Source organism: Podarcis gaigeae, assembly GCF_964106915.1.
Source record: "Podarcis gaigeae genome assembly, chromosome: 2".
NCBI classification, from domain to species: Eukaryota; Metazoa; Chordata; class Lepidosauria; order Squamata; family Lacertidae; genus Podarcis; species Podarcis gaigeae.
The window spans coordinates 35,900,954-35,919,286 of record NC_139679.1 but is presented as its reverse complement, the minus strand read 5'-3'; the positions used below and the strand labels follow the sequence as shown (position 1 = coordinate 35,919,286).

The 18,333-nt window shown below is 49.9% G+C and overlaps 1 protein-coding gene across 7 annotated transcripts in view; it reads left to right on the top strand.

The window, feature by feature from the left end:
- CASKIN2 (CASK interacting protein 2) overlaps nucleotides 1-18,333 on the top strand; it is a 106,997-nt gene that overhangs the window by 58,861 nt on the left and 29,803 nt on the right. For 4 of the 7 annotated variants that reach the window (XM_083725603.1, XM_083725602.1, XM_083725601.1 and 1 more), the window contains exons 3-5: nucleotides 11,087-11,138; nucleotides 17,105-17,202; nucleotides 17,822-17,967. In XM_083725603.1, the coding sequence (XP_083581729.1) occupies nucleotides 11,087-11,138; nucleotides 17,105-17,202; nucleotides 17,822-17,967 (296 nt within the window). Of the gene's footprint in view, nucleotides 1-10,182; nucleotides 10,473-11,086; nucleotides 11,139-17,104; nucleotides 17,203-17,821; nucleotides 17,968-18,333 lie in introns of those variants that run through there. The other 3 variants (XM_083725607.1, XM_083725605.1, XM_083725606.1) reach the window with 2 other exon arrangements.

Here is an 18,333-nt window from a genome sequence, read left to right as displayed (position 1 = left end):
TTAGAATCCAGGTTGCTTACATGAAAGATGAGCCTTCTCCACATAAAACCTCAGCATTTAACACTTGGGTTGCATTGCAAAGTATAAGCTGCATCTCTCTTTTTAATGCCTTGGACGTGCATGAATAGGAAAGGGGGGGGGATGCCCATTTATCTCAAAAGGAACCCCAGGGAGCAGATCCACTGTGGAAGGACAGGGCACTTTTACCCAGTCACATCTCAGGCATATGAATGATTGCAGAGCACTTTGAAGATGGAAAAAGTCCTTAAAAGGCCTAATTATTCCGATTCTGTTTAGACCTCCCTGGTTTCTGTTTCGCAAGGCTGACAATGCCAGCTGAGTTTGTCACGCACGTTTGTGCAATCAGCTCCTTAATCGGTTTTGCATTAATACACCTATTTACAAAACATTTTGATTAGCTGAAGGAAGGCCACAATGATGCTGGTTTTTCTTTGCAGCCTATATTTGCATATGTCAATGAGCCCACCTCTTGTTCAGACTCCCTCATCTCTCCTGTGGGGGGTCCTGAAGCTCCCCCTCTATGCAGTGCATCTTTTTCTCCCAGCCAGCGTCTTCCAGGCAACCAGAGCAGAGCTCCTGACAAGAAGCTGAACTCCAAAGGGCTGGAAGAAATCTGGATGCAGATCACACCAAATCCACAATAGCGAGCCTGGGAAGCTCTTAGCAGAAACTTGCATAAGCACCGATGAGGAGCTGGGCTGTGAGGCATTTGCTGCAGATGATACAATTGTGGGAGCCTCCGGCCTTCCTTTATCATACCCTGATACCCTTCACCTCCGCTTGAACTAACTCAGTGGCTTGGGCTGAGATGCTAGTAGCGCCTCACTGCTTTCTGTATTCTTAATTTGGTGTTCTGGTGCACTGCCAACCAGATGTGCAAGAAACAATCCAGGAAATGGTGTACACTATTTCTCCTGGGACATCCTATCACTGATTGTAAAGCCAGTTGTGGACACAGACATCTCGCAGCCACCTTCCTGTTGTGTTGAAAATGAGAATTATGCAGATGTGCCCTTATTCATTTTGCTCACTTTGGCTGCTGGGGATATAAGAAAAGCCTATTTGGATGGCTCAGACCAGAGGTCAGGCTAGTCCAGCATTCTGTCTCTAAATAACGAATTTGCCAGTCAGTTTGGCTATGACAAGAAGTCAGAGAAATGCATATAGTAGTTCTAGGTCCTACCATTACCACAGAAACAGTTTGCTTTTCCAGTTTTCAGGCACTTCCTTGTACTTCAGTACCACAGAGGAGTTGCAGCTACACCATAGCAAACCTTCAGGGTGAGGCTGCATCCAAACCTAGGCTGTGAGCCTTAAAGTTTAAAGGTACGTTCTGTAGCTCAGAAAGCCAGCAACTGAAAGCTGAAATAACAGGAAACTTGGCTCTGTAAGAGCACCAGGTAAAATATACTTGCTCAGATGAATAAGCAAGATCAGAAGACTAGTCTCCTAATATTCAAGGCTTGGTCAGTCAGAAGCTTCATGAATTGCCTGCCAGTCATAGAGACGATATTGCCTTCTGTGTCCTGTGCCTGAGGAAGTTTACACTAGTTTACAGGACTATGAGTTTACCACCTCATACAGTGGTACATCTGGTTACAAACTTAATTCGTCCTGAAGGTCCGTTCTTAATCTGAAACCATTCTTAACCTGAGGTACCACTTTAGCTAATGGGGCCTCCTGCCGCCGTGTGGTGGCAGCGGTGGTGCAATTTCTGTTCTCATCCTGGGGCAAAGTTCTTAATCTGAGGTACTGCTTCCAGGTTAGCAAAGTCTGTAACCCGAAGTGTTTGTAACCCAAGGTGTTTGTAACCTGAGGTACCACTGCATTATGATGTAACTAGTTGAAACCCCAGAGCCCCTTCACACCTATAAGGAGTTTCTGCTATCACCCAGGCACCCTCTATCCCCTTCTCTTTCTTCCCCTCACAGCCTTGTTTGCAGTGCCTGTCCAAGCAGGCTTCCATTTGCTTCTAGTGAGGCTGTCCTGGAACAGGACAGAGCAGTGGGTAATAGGAGACTGTAAAACTGAACTGAAAAGTACCACAGGAACTTGGGATGGTCGCTGAGGAAATGCTGGAGAAGAGTCCTCTTGCCAATCAGAATTCTCTGTCTTCATGAAAAGTGATTCCAATGTACATCCAGACATCTAGACTTGCATTGATCCCACGCACAGTTACTCAGGATTGTTTGGGATTGTTGCTGTGTGAAGTTAATGCCTTAAACCTTTTTGTAATATGGAACAGGGTCAATGTGTCCACTTAGTTGGGGAAGTAAGGAAAAGAGTCATGAAAGCCAAAGGCTATATTCGCAGCTAGAAACCCAAAGGTGTAGCCGAAACTGACAAATACTTGGTGGTCTAGGGTGCAGGTCCTGGGGATCAGAGAGTGCCTATTATTCCAGATACTGTGCAATGTATCTTCACAGTACAGTGGAACCTCGGGTTACATACTGTCAGGTCTGCCGCTAGGTCCCAGCTCACAGAGGACCAACGCCCAGTGGATATTATATACAAAAGTCTTTATTGAAGTTTAGTTTCCATTTCCAAGCTCTGGGCGCGCAGGCCCACGTCTTAACGCTAGACCGGCTAAGTCCCCTCTGACTCACTGCTCCACCCACACCAGTTTAAGATTCTAGCCTGGCTCCACCTCTTGCGCTGCTCTTTCCTGCGTTGGGTCCTTCTGCCCTCTGGGGTTCCCTCCTTCCTGGACTCCTCTGACGCGGAGCCTCCTGAGTCTTGCCCCTCCCTCCGGCGGGCTTTAGGACCTGGCTCCCTTCCCGGGCTCCCCGCTGTGCCGCGCTCCTGTACATTTGAACTTGGCGCGCGCGCCCAGCCGGTGACTTTCCTTCTGACCGTTTCCCCGCTTCCTGATGTGGGTGTTGCCAAACCTGACTCCTCTCCTCCCTCTGGTGGTGAGGACACTGGTCCCGACTCCTGGGACTCCCCCTCCCCACTGCGCTCTGGTGGAGACGCTGGCCCTGATCTCCAGCTGCTGTTCAGAGACTCCCCGCTGGCCCCTCCCTCTTGAGGTTTCTCCCTTGGAATCTCCCTTGCTCTGGCCACCGGCGCTCCCTTCTGTGAGTCCTCCGATTCGCTAGAGAGGCTTGTGGAATAACTCTGACCACTGTCACTGCCTGCGCCCCCCTCGTACTCCTCCTCCTCACTCTCCATTTGCTCCCCCTCCTGTGTCTCTCCTTCTGAACCCCTGACATCCATCCCCCCCTCGAAGCCCCCCCTTCCCCCCTCCCCCTCTTCCGGTGCGGGTTCCGGGTGCTCCATTGTTGTAGGGGTGAGTCCAGGATACAGCTCGTCCCCTGAGGCTTGCAACCATCGAGATAAGTCCGGGAAGTCCCCCATGGGCTCGTCGACGACGACCTCCTCCGCTTCCATCTCCTGCGCGGTGTGCTCGAAATCTGCGCTCGACCCCAAATCACCCAAGAGCCCTCCTCCCCCTGTTGTTTGATGGGGGTCCACCTCCCAGGGCCCCTTCGGCATGTCTCTGCGCCAGCCCACCTCGGGTTGGTCCTCCCACCAATAAGATCCCCCCGTGCCAAAACCTGAAAGTGATCCCTCCGGAGAGCTGCCTCCCGGAGCCGAGTCCTCAGCTGACGAGAAACCCCGGAAAGTGCTGGCCGAGAGTGTGGGTGTGAACAAACAATCCTCGAAAAAGCCCGCCGGCATAGGCTTGTGCGGGAAAAGTGTGTGGAATTCTTCCTTGAGCAACTGCTCTTCCACTGCGTAATCCGGCACCCACCTGTTGGCGCTGGCCGGGGTGTCCTCCGTGGCGAGAAGATATTCAATCCCGTCCTCCCCCCACCTTGAGTCTAAAATCTCAGTGGCTTCATTAAGTGGCTCCCCTTTCGGCGACCCCCCTTTTTTGGGCGCTTCTCTGAGCGGGTCTGGCGCCTTCCCCGGTGCTTGAAACCTGTGGGGCTCTCTGTAGGGCGTGAGCACTGATCTATGAAAGACCGGGTGCATTCTGGAACCCTCCGGGAGTGTCAACCGGAAGGCCACTGGGTTGATCTGCGCCTCTACTTGGTAAGGCCCTAGCTGCTTGTGCCCTAGTTTCTTCTTGGCTAACGATCTGGCTGGAACTGCTTGTGCTGCCAACCAGACCCAGTCTCCCACCTGGATGTCCTCCCCAACCCTCCTGTGTCGATCTGCCTGCACTTTGTAAGCCTGTTTTGCCAACTCTAACTGCCTCCTGAGCTGCTCGTGGATCTCCTGCAACTCCGCTGCCACTTCCTCTGCTCCCTGTGGCTCCCCCTCCCGCACTGTGTCCAGACCCGGGAAGGTTCTGGGATGCCTCCCGTAGTTGGCAAAAAATGGGGTCACCCCCGTGGACCCGTGCTTCGTGTTGTTGTAGGCAAACTCGGCCAACGGTAGATAGTCCACCCAGGTCGATGGCTGCTGGTTCGCGTAGCATCTCAGGTACTGCTGCATGATGGCGTTGACCCTTTCCGCCTGCCCGTTAGTTTGCGGGTGTCTCGCCGACGCCAGGCTGACCTTGACGTTCAGGAATCCCATCAGCTTTTGCCAGAAGTTGGAGATGAACTGGCGCCCCCGGTCGGACAAAATAGACCGTGGTAGGCCGTGCACCTTGAACACGTGGTCTATGAACATCTTAGCGGTCTGCTCGGCCGTGGCCACCTTCGCGCACGGAATGAAGTGGGCCATCTTGGTGAACAGGTCCACTACCACGAGCACTGCCGTCTTGCCCCTTGAGCTGGGTAGATCTGTGACAAAGTCCAGGGCTACCCTCTCCCACGGTACGAACGGTGTCTGTAGCGGTTCCAACAGGCCCGCCGGCGGCTGGTGCACAGGCTTAGCCCTTTGGCAGGTGTCGCACCTATTGACATAGTCCGCGACATCCCCCCGCATCTTAGGCCACCAAAAGTCTCTGGCTACTAAGTCCACCGTCTTCTCCTTGCCGAAGTGCCCCGCGCTGGGCGCGTCGTGCAGCTGTTGCAGGACCTTCGCGCGGAGGCTGTCTCCTGGTACGTAGAGGACTCCCTTGCGTAGGAGCAGGCCGTCTCGCACTTGGAATTCGTCGCCCCTCGCCTTGCCACTGCACACCTCCTCCATCTTGGCTCGGGCGAACGAGTCTGTTCGCAGCGCGCGGCGCACCGCGTCCAGGTCCACCGTGGCTGACGCGCATGCCCACGCCTGTGGTGTGAAAATGTGCTTGGCCGCCGCCGGTGCCTCTGCCTCCAGATACTGCGGTTTTCTGGACAGCGCGTCCGCCAAGACGTTGCTGTTTCCTGGGATGTACTCAATTCTGAAGTCGAAATCTGCAAAGAACTCCGCCCAGCGGATGTGTCGCTGGTTCAGGAACCTCGCCGTGCGCCAGTACTCCAAGTTCTTATGGTCTGTGCGGACCTGCACCGTGTGCTTGGCTCCGACGAGGAAGTGCCGCCACGCCTTGAAGGCTGCATGTATGGCCAGCAACTCCCTGTCCCAAATGGTGTAGTTCTGCTCCGCTTTGCTGAGTTTTCTGGAGTAGAAAGCGCACGGCCTCCAGTCCCCCTGGTGGTCTTGCTGCAACAGAACGGCTCCCACGGCCCTGTCTGAGGCGTCCGTCTCCACTCTCATGGGCCTGCTGGGATTTACGTGCAGTAGGTTCTCTTCGGAAGCGAAGAGCTGCTTGAGCTTCTGAAAGGACTGCTCTGCCTGCTCCGTCCAGATGAACCTCTTCTTCTTGGAACTGAGGGTGTCGGTGATGGCCGCTGTCTGCATGGCGAAACCCTTGATGAACTTGCGATAAAAGTTGGCAAAACCGACAAACCTCTGTACTTCCTTCCTATTGCGTGGGCTCTTCCAATCCAGTACTGCACGTACCTTGGCACCGTCCATAGCCAGTCCCTTGTCGGACAGTTTGTAGCCCAAGAAATCCACCTCCGTCTTGTCGAACTGGCACTTCTCCAGCTTGGCGTACAGCCTGTGCTCCCGCAGCCTCTGCAGAACTTCCCTAACATCTCTCTCGTGAGCCTCCGGCGATTCCGAGAAGATTAGGATGTCATCCAGGAAGCAGACGCACTTCTTGTAGAGGAGACCCGCCAAGACATGATGCATGAAGGCTTGAAAGCAGTGGGAACCATTTTTTAATCCAAAAGGCATAACTCTGTATTCATAAGTGCCCAGCGGCGTAAACATGGTTGTTTTCCACTCGTCGCCTTCCCGTACGCGAATGAGATTGTACGCTCCGCGCAGATCCAACTTGGTAAAGATGCGACCCTTCCTCACCGTCGCCAGCAGGTCATCGATCTTGGGCATAGGGAATGCTGAGGGCTTGGTCTTGAGGTTCAAGAAGCGGAAATCAACGACCAGCCTCTTTTGGGGCGTGTCCCGCTTCTTTACAAAGAACACGGGACTGCCTCCTGCCGCCTTGGACTCCCGGATGAATCCCCGCTTCAGGTTGTGATCTATGAACTCCCTGAGCTCTTGCAATTCATCCTCAGACATGGAGTACAGTTTCCCCGTCGGGAGCGTCGCCCCGGGCAGGAGGTCGATCTTGCAGTCGTAGGGTCTGTGGGGTGGCAGCTTATCCGCCTCTTTCTCGCAGAAGACCTCCAAAAACTCCTTGTATTTGTTAGGCACCGCTTGCAACATGCCCAAGTTCAGCTGTGGTCCATCCTCGTGCCCCTCATCTTCCAAGTCCGCCAGGATGCAGTGTTCTGCGCAGTAAGAGGAGCCGAAGGTCAGTTGCCGCTGGTACCAAGCTAATGCCGGGCTGTGCCTATCCAGCCAACTCATTCCCAACACTATGGGCGTGTCTGACAGGCGGGTGACGTTGAAGCTGATGACCTCACGGTGGTTTCCAATGCGCATCACCATTGGCGGCGTCTGCTGTAGCACTTGCCCTCCCAGTAGCTCCCTGCCGTCCACTGTGACGACTTTCAGAGGTACCGCCGCTGGCAGAAGGGCTATGCCATGTTGCTGGAGGAACTGCATGTCTATAAAATCTGCATTGCTCCCCGAGTCTACGGTGATGGGAATTTCCACCAGTAGCCCATTGGGGAGCTGAAGGGATGCGGTGAGCTGCACTACTGGTTTGGGTGGGAGGGGGTCGGTGGGCTGTAAGATCCCTGGGGATTGCTTCACTGACTTGTCTGGCTGGTCCCCAGAGACGCCATCTCCAGCCAGACAGTGGAGTTTTCCTGCTGCGACTCCCTCTGCTGAATTGCGTCTGTTACTGTCGCTGCGGCTGCAGTATGCTTGTGAAACCGCTGGGGACACTCTTTTGCCATATGCTGAGCACTGTCGCAGATGTAGCACTTCCTGGTTCCTCTAGGAGGCTTCATCTTGACTGCTCCCGGAGTTAGGGCTCCGACTGTGGAGTGAGCCTTAGCACCACCTATCTCCATCGGCTCCTCTCCCCCTCCCAGCGGAGGCATGGATCGAGCGCGCGCCGCCTCCTTGGGGAAGGGAGGCAGTCCTTTCGCTGGCGTGCGTCCCAAATGCCCTTCCTCCCTGCCCCAAGGGCGTCCTTCCAACCGAACCCCAATGGAGAGTGCCCGTTCCACCACTTCCTTGGTGGTTTGGGGTCTTCCCCCCCTTGCGATCTCATCTTTCACAGCTCCGCTCAACCCCTCCCAGAACAGGTCTCTGACGGCAGGCGATTCTTTCTCCCAGGCTAGTACATTCACCAATCCGAAAAAACGTGCATGATATTGCCTCACAGTGGCTTTACCTTGTCTTAGTCCGTGAATCTCCCTCCTAGCGATATCCACATCAATCTCAGATAAAAAACACGCATCCATCACTTTAATGAAGGCAGCCGCATTTTGGAGGGCTGGATCCTTGTCTCTCCATAGATTGCGCAGCCACGATTTTGCCTCCCCCCGCAAATGCGAAATAATAAATCCCACTTTCTCTCCCTCATTTTTAAAGTCTTTGTCAAGCAGCTGCAATGTATAAATCACATCTGCTCTGAAGTTAGGATACTCCTGCAGGTCCCCATTGAAGTGAGATACCAGGCTCCCTCCTCTGTTTCCCAGCCCAATCCCTTCTGGTCTGGTGGCTGGTAGCCTCTGTGTACTTAGGACTTCTAACCTGGTTCGCAGATCCTGGCAGGCAGCAGCTGCTTCCTGTTCTTTCTTTCTGGAAGCCGCAATTTCTGCAGTCAACTGCGTCACTGCGTTTTGCAAACTCGCTATCCTCTCTTCGGTAGTCATTTCCCTGTTTTTCGTGAGCTCGCGAAGCACCAATCTTCACCCCTCGCTGCTTTCCCGCACTCCACGAGGTTGCAAAATTGGTGAAAATGGAGAGGGGACTTACTGTCAGGTCTGCCGCTAGGTCCCAGCTCACAGAGGACCAACGCCCAGTGGATATTATATACAAAAGTCTTTATTGAAGTTTAGTTTCCATTTCCAAGCTCTGGGCGCGCAGGCCCACGTCTTAACGCTAGACCGGCTAAGTCCCCTCTGACTCACTGCTCCACCCACACCAGTTTAAGATTCTAGCCTGGCTCCACCTCTTGCGCTGCTCTTTCCTGCGTTGGGTCCTTCTGCCCTCTGGGGTTCCCTCCTTCCTGGACTCCTCTGACGCGGAGCCTCCTGAGTCTTGCCCCTCCCTCCGGCGGGCTTTAGGACCTGGCTCCCTTCCCGGGCTCCCCGCTGTGCCGCGCTCCTGTACATTTGAACTTGGCGCGCGCGCCCAGCCGGTGACTTTCCTTCTGACCGTTTCCCCGCTTCCTGATGTGGGTGTTGCCAAACCTGACTCCTCTCCTCCCTCTGGTGGTGAGGACACTGGTCCCGACTCCTGGGACTCCCCCTCCCCACTGCGCTCTGGTGGAGACGCTGGCCCTGATCTCCAGCTGCTGTTCAGAGACTCCCCGCTGGCCCCTCCCTCTTGAGGTTTCTCCCTTGGAATCTCCCTTGCTCTGGCCACCGGCGCTCCCTTCTGTGAGTCCTCCGATTCGCTAGAGAGGCTTGTGGAATAACTCTGACCACTGTCACTGCCTGCGCCCCCCTCGTACTCCTCCTCCTCACTCTCCATTTGCTCCCCCTCCTGTGTCTCTCCTTCTGAACCCCTGACACATACGCTTCAGGTTACATACGCTTCAGGTTACATATGCTTCATGTTACAGACTCCACTAACCCAGAAATAGTACCTCGGGTTAAGAACTTTGTTTCAGGATAAGAACAGAAATTGTGCTCCGGCGGCGCGGCGGCAGCAGGAGGCCCCATTAGCTAAAGTGGTGCTTCAGGTTAAGAACAGTTTCAGGTTAAGAATGGACCTCCGGAACGAATTAAGTACTTAACCCGAGGTACCACTGTACATTGCAGAATAGATCTTCATTCTCAGCAGACTCTTCGAAGCATCCTCTGTAAAAGTGACTAGTTAAAGCTAGAACTGAGCTGAAACAACTAACTTGTTTTTTTTTAGAACAACACATAATTGTGTCATTATGTAGCACCAGAACATTCTAGGGTATTTTGATGTCTTCTTGCCCCACATTAGAGAGTTGCTCATTAATTACCTTATAAACTGCATAATATCACATGATACTAATTACAGACATCATTGCTAGCCAGTAGCTGTTGGATTAACAGGAACAGCAGCAGTGGGGGCATCTTCTCTCCTCCCTCTTCATTCATTCATTTCCACCATTATTTTTATTTAAGTCATCTAAAAGGGGGTGCATATTCAAGAAAAGAAAAGAAGCTATACTTTTGAATTTGTTTCTTAAGATAAAAATATACATGTACACACACACACAAATAGCTCACCCAAAGTTAAACTAGTAATACTGCTTGTTCACAAATGTCCTTTTTCGTTGTTGATTCCCTGTTACTCTGCAACTGAATTCCCAAATAAATGACCTCGTTATTATGTGGAAGAAAAGAATTAAATTGGCTTCACTCTTAAGGCGGAGGGAATCTTAAATTGATTCAGCCGGGTTTAGAAATGCGGAATGTCTCTCTTCATTGTGGAGACTTCCTCAGACCCCATACTATCTAGAAATTTGGAGCTTGGGCAAGGTGAAAAGAATGTCAGACAAATACAATTGCTGCATTCACAACCTCTGGACCCGCCGTCCCCTGACTATGGTGCAAAAATGCCGGCCATCTGGTCCGTAGGCTTTTCACTGGCAGTGGGTAAGTTGCAGGGAGGCGGAAGCAGAATGCCCCAGCGCTGCACTTTTCTGGGCACCAGACTATAAATGGGAGCATTCCCAGACTGGAGTTGAGGGTACTGACCCATTGCCCAACAGCAATGGGGATAGAGGCTTTTGCCTCCCGGTTCTGTGGGTGTAGAATAAACAACTGAATAGATTCTGGAGATGGGGATGTTTTGGCAGCAGCTATGCTGGGGAAAGGGGAAGATAAGAATGAAGCTAATACTAAGCTGGTGCCCATGGAGACGGGTGTATGGAAAGCAATGCTAAAGGATTTGGAAAGAAGAAGAGGCTGAAGGGATGGGTCAGGCACTGTCCTGTGCACGGCAAGGTTAGTCTGGAGGTTTTGGGAGAGGGACCAGTTCACTTCTCCTGCAAGTAGATGGAATGGTTCAAGAGGAAACTTCTCCTGTGTGCAGACAGATTCAGACACAGGAGCCTAGGATTTCTCATTACTCTTAGGAAGCTGAACCTATTTTTGCAGGATGACCATGGATCTGTTCCTGGGACTATCTGAAAAAGCAAGGAAATTTGTTAATGTATGCAAAAAGAGACAGGGAGGGGGAGAAAGACTGCATTGAGAATCTCTCCTTATTTCATATATTACAGCAAATCCAGCCTTTATGACAGAAATCAATCACTGTCCTCTTCTTGGAAGCATCTTTTAATGCGCTAGTTCCAAACTACTGCCAGAGACAGGATACTGGGCAAAGGTTGTGTGCCCTCAGAGTGGCTTTTCTGATAATATTTTGTGCAGACAATTTTCTGACAGAACCAGCCATTGCTTGCAGCCAGATAGCTTCTCCCCGATGTCTCTAAAGAACAGAGAGTTGCAGATTCCTATTTGCAGCCGTTGCTGAATGTTTATTGAAAAATCTGTATTCAGCCCGATTCCATTATTCATCTGTGTCCTGAAATGACACTTTTCCTGCTCTTTTTCTCTAGAACTCTTGGGATCAACTAAACGGCTGAATGTGAACTACCAAGATGTGGATGGGTATGTACTAATCCAATTAAATTGTGACAAAAGTGTTGGATGGGTTGGAGGGATGAGCGGTGAATGTGTTGCGGAACAAGCGATAAAGGTTTAACAGTTACTGCCCCCTTCAATTACAAACCAGGGCAGTATGGGGGTTCTGTCCTCCTGCTCTGTCATTGCCTCCCTGTGTGACCACAGACCAGACACTTTATGCTAGGAATCCAACCGCCAAGAAAAGACCAGGAAGCCAATTCCTTAAAGTACTACAAGACTTATCTTCCATTGTAATGCTGGTGGTCAACAAAAGAGGTTTAAAGACTCTCTCAAGGCAAATCTTTTTTTAAAAAAAAATAAGCATCGACAATTGGGAAACACTGGCCTGTGAGTGCTCCAGTTGGAGAACAGCCTTTACCAAAGGTGTTGTGGACTTTGAAGACGCATGAACTCAGGACGAAAGGGAGAAACGTGCTAAGAGGAAGGCATGCTTGGCAAACCCTCACCATGATCAACTCCCACCCGGAAACCAATGTCCCCACTGTGGAAGGATGTGTGGATCCAGAATTAGCCTCCACAGTCACTTACGGACTCCCTGTGAAGACTGTGTTCATGGACGACCATCTTACTTGGCTACGAGTGATCACCAAATAAGACAGTTTGCAGACATCAGAAGATTTCAGGACTGCAGCTGTAAGGAAGAGCAGGCCGAGACGTTTTGCTGCCTGAGGTGGAACAGCAAATGGTTCACACACCCCTCCCCCAAGTCAAATTTCATAGTATCCTAGGCCAGCTAAGATATTTTGGCACCCGAGGCAGAAAATCCCACGAGTACTTCCCCCCTCCTTGTATTAAAATATAATAATATGTTCAATAACTAACCATGTCCTGCCCTTTTATGACACCCCAAATCAGTTGTTTTAGGTGATCACCTCACTTGGCCTAATGGTTGAGCCGGCCATGGCTGTGAAGGCACCTACTCAGGGAGGCAATTGCTCCTTAGCTGCTAAGAAAGATATTCTCTGCTAACCCCACTCTTGAAAAAGTACAGTAGCATCCCAGAGCACTGACAAGCAATCACAGTGGATTAAGGTCATAGTGTGCATTACAATTTAGCTTATGCTGCTTAACTAGTGGTATAAGTTCCTGTATTTCTGTTCCTATAGCAGTGATATTACTTTCCCTCATTTTTATCAGCACGTACAGCAAAATGTTTTCTCCCCAGTGGTTGCCTTCCCACCCCATCTGCTTCCCCAAGCTAATTACTGTAACAGGGACATGGCATCTAACTCTCACAGATTTCCAAATGGATGTTGAAGTGAATGGGGCTTTGTCAAGACTTCAGGCCCATGGCAGAGTCCTGGCCAGGAAGGAGTACATCAGATTCTCAGCCAGGACAGTTTCAGATAAACGCCTGTATAAAGGGAATATCCAAGAAATATGGTTTAGAAGCTTATCGGAATCTTATATCCAGATCTTTCTTCCATCCACACTGCATTTTGTAGTCCTGGAACAGACAAAATTCAGAACCATTAGGCAGAACAAAGGATATTACAATGCGGAGATAACTTCTCTCCCTTGAATGTCAACATGACACTCAAGTAAGGCTTTCCCTGCCACTGCCCCTGTTGAATTTCTGCCTGTTTTGTAGTTGCCAGAGAGAAACACGGTGGCAGCCCTAACAATGACAGTTGCATTATGGAGCTTAGTTGCAGCCCCCATAGGGTAGAAGGTTTCCTTTTTATTGTTTGTTTTAATGAAATGGAGAATTTTAAACAGCACTGGCAGGCTGCCTCTAAGTGTTTTGGGGACCCACACATGTTGCCCTCCCCTGCTAGGCAAATGGCAATACAGCTTCCCAAACCCTATTCATCGGCGCTCTTTGGGCCTGCCTCTTCGGTGGGCACCGTGCCCTTTCAGTCTCCTGGCTGCAAGGACCCATTCTTCCCACCGAGAGGTTACCGTGGGGATAATTGGAACATCCAGGCCTGCAGCAGAAGCCCAGCATGAGGTGACTGCTAGCTGGCTGCCTGTGGCTAAGGAAAAGACCTCTCCTGTGGGTCCTGTCATTATTCCCTGGGGGAGTTTCCCCCTGGTACTTTGCCCTGAAGTGGCTGCTATTATTCACCCCTCCGATTCAGGCAGGCTCCTCTGAGAGGTGAATGGGACAACCACTTCCAATCCGCTACGGCAATCCCCTCACAGCCTAGCCGTTCCAGGGGTCGGGCTCGCGGCTTAAGCTTGCCCTCCACACTCTTCCAGCCTTATTGCTTCTTGGAAGGCTTCGGCCTTTCCCTTGCCATGGGGGCTTGGTTCCCGTGGGCTCGGAGCCTGCCCCAGCCCTTTTGAATGAATGAAACCAGCACTGAGCAAGTGAAGAAGGGAGCTGGCTGTGTGTGTGTGTGTGTGTGTGTGTGTGTAGGGCAGCCTGAGGAGGGGGGGAGAGACTGGATAAACAAGCCTCTTTCACAAGCCAGAAACACAGGGTCTATTCATTCTCACAGGCCTCACACACTCAGGATAGTAGGAGAGCCATGCTGGGAGAGAGACTGCCATTAGTCTAGGCAGGCTAAGAAAGGTGGGTCAGGGGAGGAGAAAGACACAGTGTCTGGGAATAGCTTGTCATCTGTCCCCAGACCAGAGACCACAGTGTTAGGATTTTGTGTCTCTTCCACACACACACCCGCCTCCATCCCCTGCAAGTTGTAAACTCGTCAGGCCTACCCTTGCTTATGAATCTTTCCATGCTATTCTTAAATAGCATAGTTTGGGGCACAGCTCCAAAAAGGGCCTTTGTGAATTTAGGAGCTGCGTGAACAGGGAGAAGTTCAACACCGGCATATTGCCATTTTAGAAAAGGGGCAGTGATGAGAAAAGCTGACAGAACTTTTCCTTGCATGCCAGTTATTTAAGAAAAAAGAATTAGGAGAACTCCTTTAAGCTGGGCATCAGTAGACATAAAACACCTTGCTGTCGTCAACTCTGTCTCTTGTCATACAAGGAATATTTGTTTGATACCATTCCAGACAAAGGGGAGGCACAAATAGGAAACTTGCTCAGAACCAATTGAATTCAACTAAGTTACTGCGGAACAAGATCTGCTCACACAACAAATCTCTCCCACCACACTTCGTAGCTGCACCTACTAAATGTGCTCTCAAGGGTTAGAGGGTTGCAACCCAGAAGAGGTCTCATTGCATGAGTGTGCATCATTTCATGCGCACATCCCCATGTAGCACCATATTGAATCCCACCCAGTATTGTTATCATTTAATTTATTTATATTTATACCACTTAATTGCCATAGTGGCTTCTAAGCAGTTTAAAAGCATGAAACCAATTACAAAATATATTAGAGATGAAAGGAAATTGCTCTGTGTTCCCCAGAACAATGGTAGGAGAACCTTCCCACCTACAAAGGTATACAGAGTGAGGTCTCCAAAGAGAAGAGAAGAGAAAAGAAGAGAGAAGAAAAGAAAAGAGGAAAGAAAAGAGTTTTGTGAGCTTCTCATTTACTGGGAAATGTAAGAAAGGGAAATGTGTTGTCAAGCATTTTGGGGTTGTCTAGCCAGCACTTGAAAACGGCAGACAACATCAGCTCACAAAGAACTGGGGGGTGCCAGATCTCACTTATTTTAAGACAAGATTCTTATTTTAAAGAGCTGTCCCTGACTTTGTAAACTAACAGCAGGTGTCTGTTATTTCAGAATATCTTTTAAAAACCCTGAAACTTCAGCTTCTTTCATTTTGGTCTAACAAACCTGGGAAGAGACAAAAACAGTAATGGCTGTTAAACTTTCACAAACATGAATTACAAATGCCTCCTCAAACAGAATGCTCTGTACACTTCAAAGAAAGCTTACCTGCTTTTGTACAATAGAAGTTTGTACAATAGTATGACATATCAGCTTGCATGTTTCATAGCTCTTACTTCCTCTTCCAAACTTAGCAACAGATGTCTATACCAAATGTTCGGGAGCAGGGAAGGGCGGAAACACATTGATCTGAGAAAGGAAGCAGGGAAATCAAATTGCCAGCTTCGTACCTTTAAAGTGGAAGGCGTTTGACAATCTGCGGCTGGACAACCCTGAATGTGCAGTGACCTAGCCCTGTTCACGCTTGTCACTTTTCTTCTCGTGCCTAAGGATAGTCATTCTTTCGGATTGGCCATTTTTATAAGGCTGCAGGAATGTGGGATGTGGAGGTGGTTGAGGAGCATGTAGAGTAGAAGCAATACCGTTTGACTCACTGAGGAAAAACTCTTACCACAGCTAAAATTCTTGGACACATTAGAGAAAGAAGATGGTGAGGAGTTCCCTCCTCAGCAGATTCAGAGGATTGGGAATGTCATGCAAGCCACTTTTCTTTTTTTTTAATGTCCACAAGGGAAGCTGTTTTTGCCTTGCTGCAGCAAAAATAACAAAGGCCTCTATAAAAGTGACAAATTTATTATGACATAAGCTTCCATGACCTATAGCCTGCTTCATGGTGTTATCCTTAGTGTACATGTAGATGCTAACTGAGAATAACACTTCGTGCACCTGATGATGTGGAGTCCATGAATGATTATGCCAGAGGTGGCTAACCTGTGGCCCTGTGGATGTTACTGCGCTGCAGCTCCCATCAGCCCCGACCATTGGCCATGCTGGTTGGAGTTGATGGGAGCCTAACTGACTTCTTGTGAAGATAGAATGGTTGGGGAGCTGGGAGAGCCATATAAGATAACCCAATCTAAGATAACCCAATCTTATATTAAACATCTGAAGGGCTACAGGCCTCACCCCTGACTTATGCCATAATGAATTTGTTCGTCTTTCAGGTGCTACTAAACCTTTGAGGTTTTTATTTATTATATTTATCTCCCTCTCTATACCCAAGGAATATTGGGTTATTTTATATGGCTCCTCCACCACCCAGACCATTTTATCTTCACAGGAAGTCAATAAGATGGTTTAGACTGAGAAAAGGTAAAGGGACGCAGGTGGCACTGTGGTCTAAACCACTGAGCCTCTTGGACTTGCTGATCGGAAGACCGGTGGTTCAATTCCCCACGACGGAGTGAGCTCCCGTTGCTCTGTCCCAGCTCCTGCCAACCTAGCAGTTCGAAAGCAAATCAAGCTCTGAATAGAGACTGGACTTAGCCATCCAGGGGTCCTTTACCTTTTACCTTTACCTGTGTTCCTTATTCAGAGTCAGGCTGGCCACTTTGAACAACTGAGAGTCACACAGTAATGGCACAAAAGCTGACAGCAAAGCACCTGTAACCACGTGCACAGCTTATTGTCTCTAGCCACCCACCGTGTGGCTAAACCTAGCAATACCAACACTCCCTACCATGTGGGAAGCTTGTATGAGGCAGTGTGGCTGTGGTGGTTAGAGTGTTGGGCTATGGGGCCTATGGACATACATTGGCCCACACAGGGTCTCCTTGCCCTGGTGAAATTAGGCTTTAAAGCAGCATTCAATTGTAGCCAATAAACTGGTGTGTGTGTGTGTGTGTGTTGTCCACAACAGTTTCTCCAGTTAACAAATGTGTCTGCGGGCCCAAAAAGACTGGCAGTCCCTGGGCCTGGGACACTCAGCTTCAAATCCACACTCTGCTGCAAGAGCCAACGTTGGTCCACAGACAGCTTTCCGGGTCATGTGGCCAGTATGACTAAACTGCTACTGGTGCACGGAGGACCCATGCCAAGTGCCAGAGTGCACGGAAACGCCATTTACCTTCCCGCCACAGTGGTACCTATTTATCTACTTGCACTGGTGTGCTTTCAAACTGCTAGGTTGACAGAAGCCGGGACAGAGCAATGGGAGCTAACCACTGTCGTGCGGATTCAAACCTCCAACCTTCTGATCGGCAAGCCCAAGAGGTTCAGTGGTTTAGACCACAGTGCCACCCGCACCCTTATAAGGAAACTTAGACTGGACTCTAAGCTAATAAGTCATTTGCTGCTGCTTCTGTCTAAGGATGTTGCCTCCACCTCACTTCTCAGGTTTTCAGCACTACATCATGCAGCCCTGGTTGGAAGCCTGGAACTTATCTCCCTGCTGCTGGAGGCACAGGCCACTGTGGATATTAAGGACATCAACGGTAAGTGAGTTGTTTTGCTTACTTAGGAGGAGGAAAAAGACCATCCCTGTTATTGTCCCCAGGGGGCCCCTGACGCTAGCTCTCACTTCATGAAGGAAAAACTGTCTTTTACAAACAGTATGCTGGGGAAGAGTCCTTTTGGGGAAATGCAAGTTTTGAATAGTGTTATCAGCAGGAGGTTGCAACTCCCATCTTCTGCTCCAACTAGAATAATGCCACTCATTAAGCCCCTGCCCGCCCACCCCCTACAAGAAGGTTTGTATGCTGAGTGCTCAGTGTATGTGTCTTATTTGGCCCAGAGCATCTCATTCTGTGTTCGAATAGTTGCTTTATTATTATTATTATTATTATTATTATTATTATTATTATTATTATTACATCTTTCTCAAGGGGATTAAGTAGCATTCCATAAAACAGCTGAAACTGTGTTGTTTTTTAAGTCTGGGGGAAACAACTGAAAATAGGTCTTAAAACAATAGGTAGTGGACACCTAAGGTGTAAACCTTTTTATTCAGCCAGGAAAAATTGCCAAAACAAAAATGTCTTCAGTTGTTTGATGGTGGGCACCCATCCGATTAGTCATTCCCACATTATGCAGCCTGTTTCTGTCTCCCTACAGGAATGCGCCCACTGCACTACGCTGCCTGGCAGGGGAAGGTGGAGCCAGCACGCCTGCTTCTACGAGCAGCTGCTTCAGTCAATATGGCGTCCCTGGATGGGCAGATCCCATTGCACCTTTCGGCGCAATATGGCCACTATGAGGTGGTGAGTGGGGGACCATTTGGAAGGGAAGAGATGAGACTTCTTTTGTCAGTCAGATCCAGATCATGGTGCGCCAGTCCGAAAGCTGTCGGTCTCCCATACCTTGGAGCCCTCATAATGATCTCACATGCCTAACACACAACCCACAAAGCAGCTGAACGTTGCAGTGTAGTACTGTCACATTAACACAAGTGCCCAGCACGAAATGCAGTAGAGAGCTGTGGAGTTTCTTCTCGGGAGCTGGAATGGATCACATTCGATCATCTCCTGTCAGAATTTCTAGGTGGGAGAGAGGAAAAACGGCAGAAAAAAAAACACCCTGGTCTGAGAAGCATCAAGTATCTGTATGATGTTTTATCCTGGGCTGAA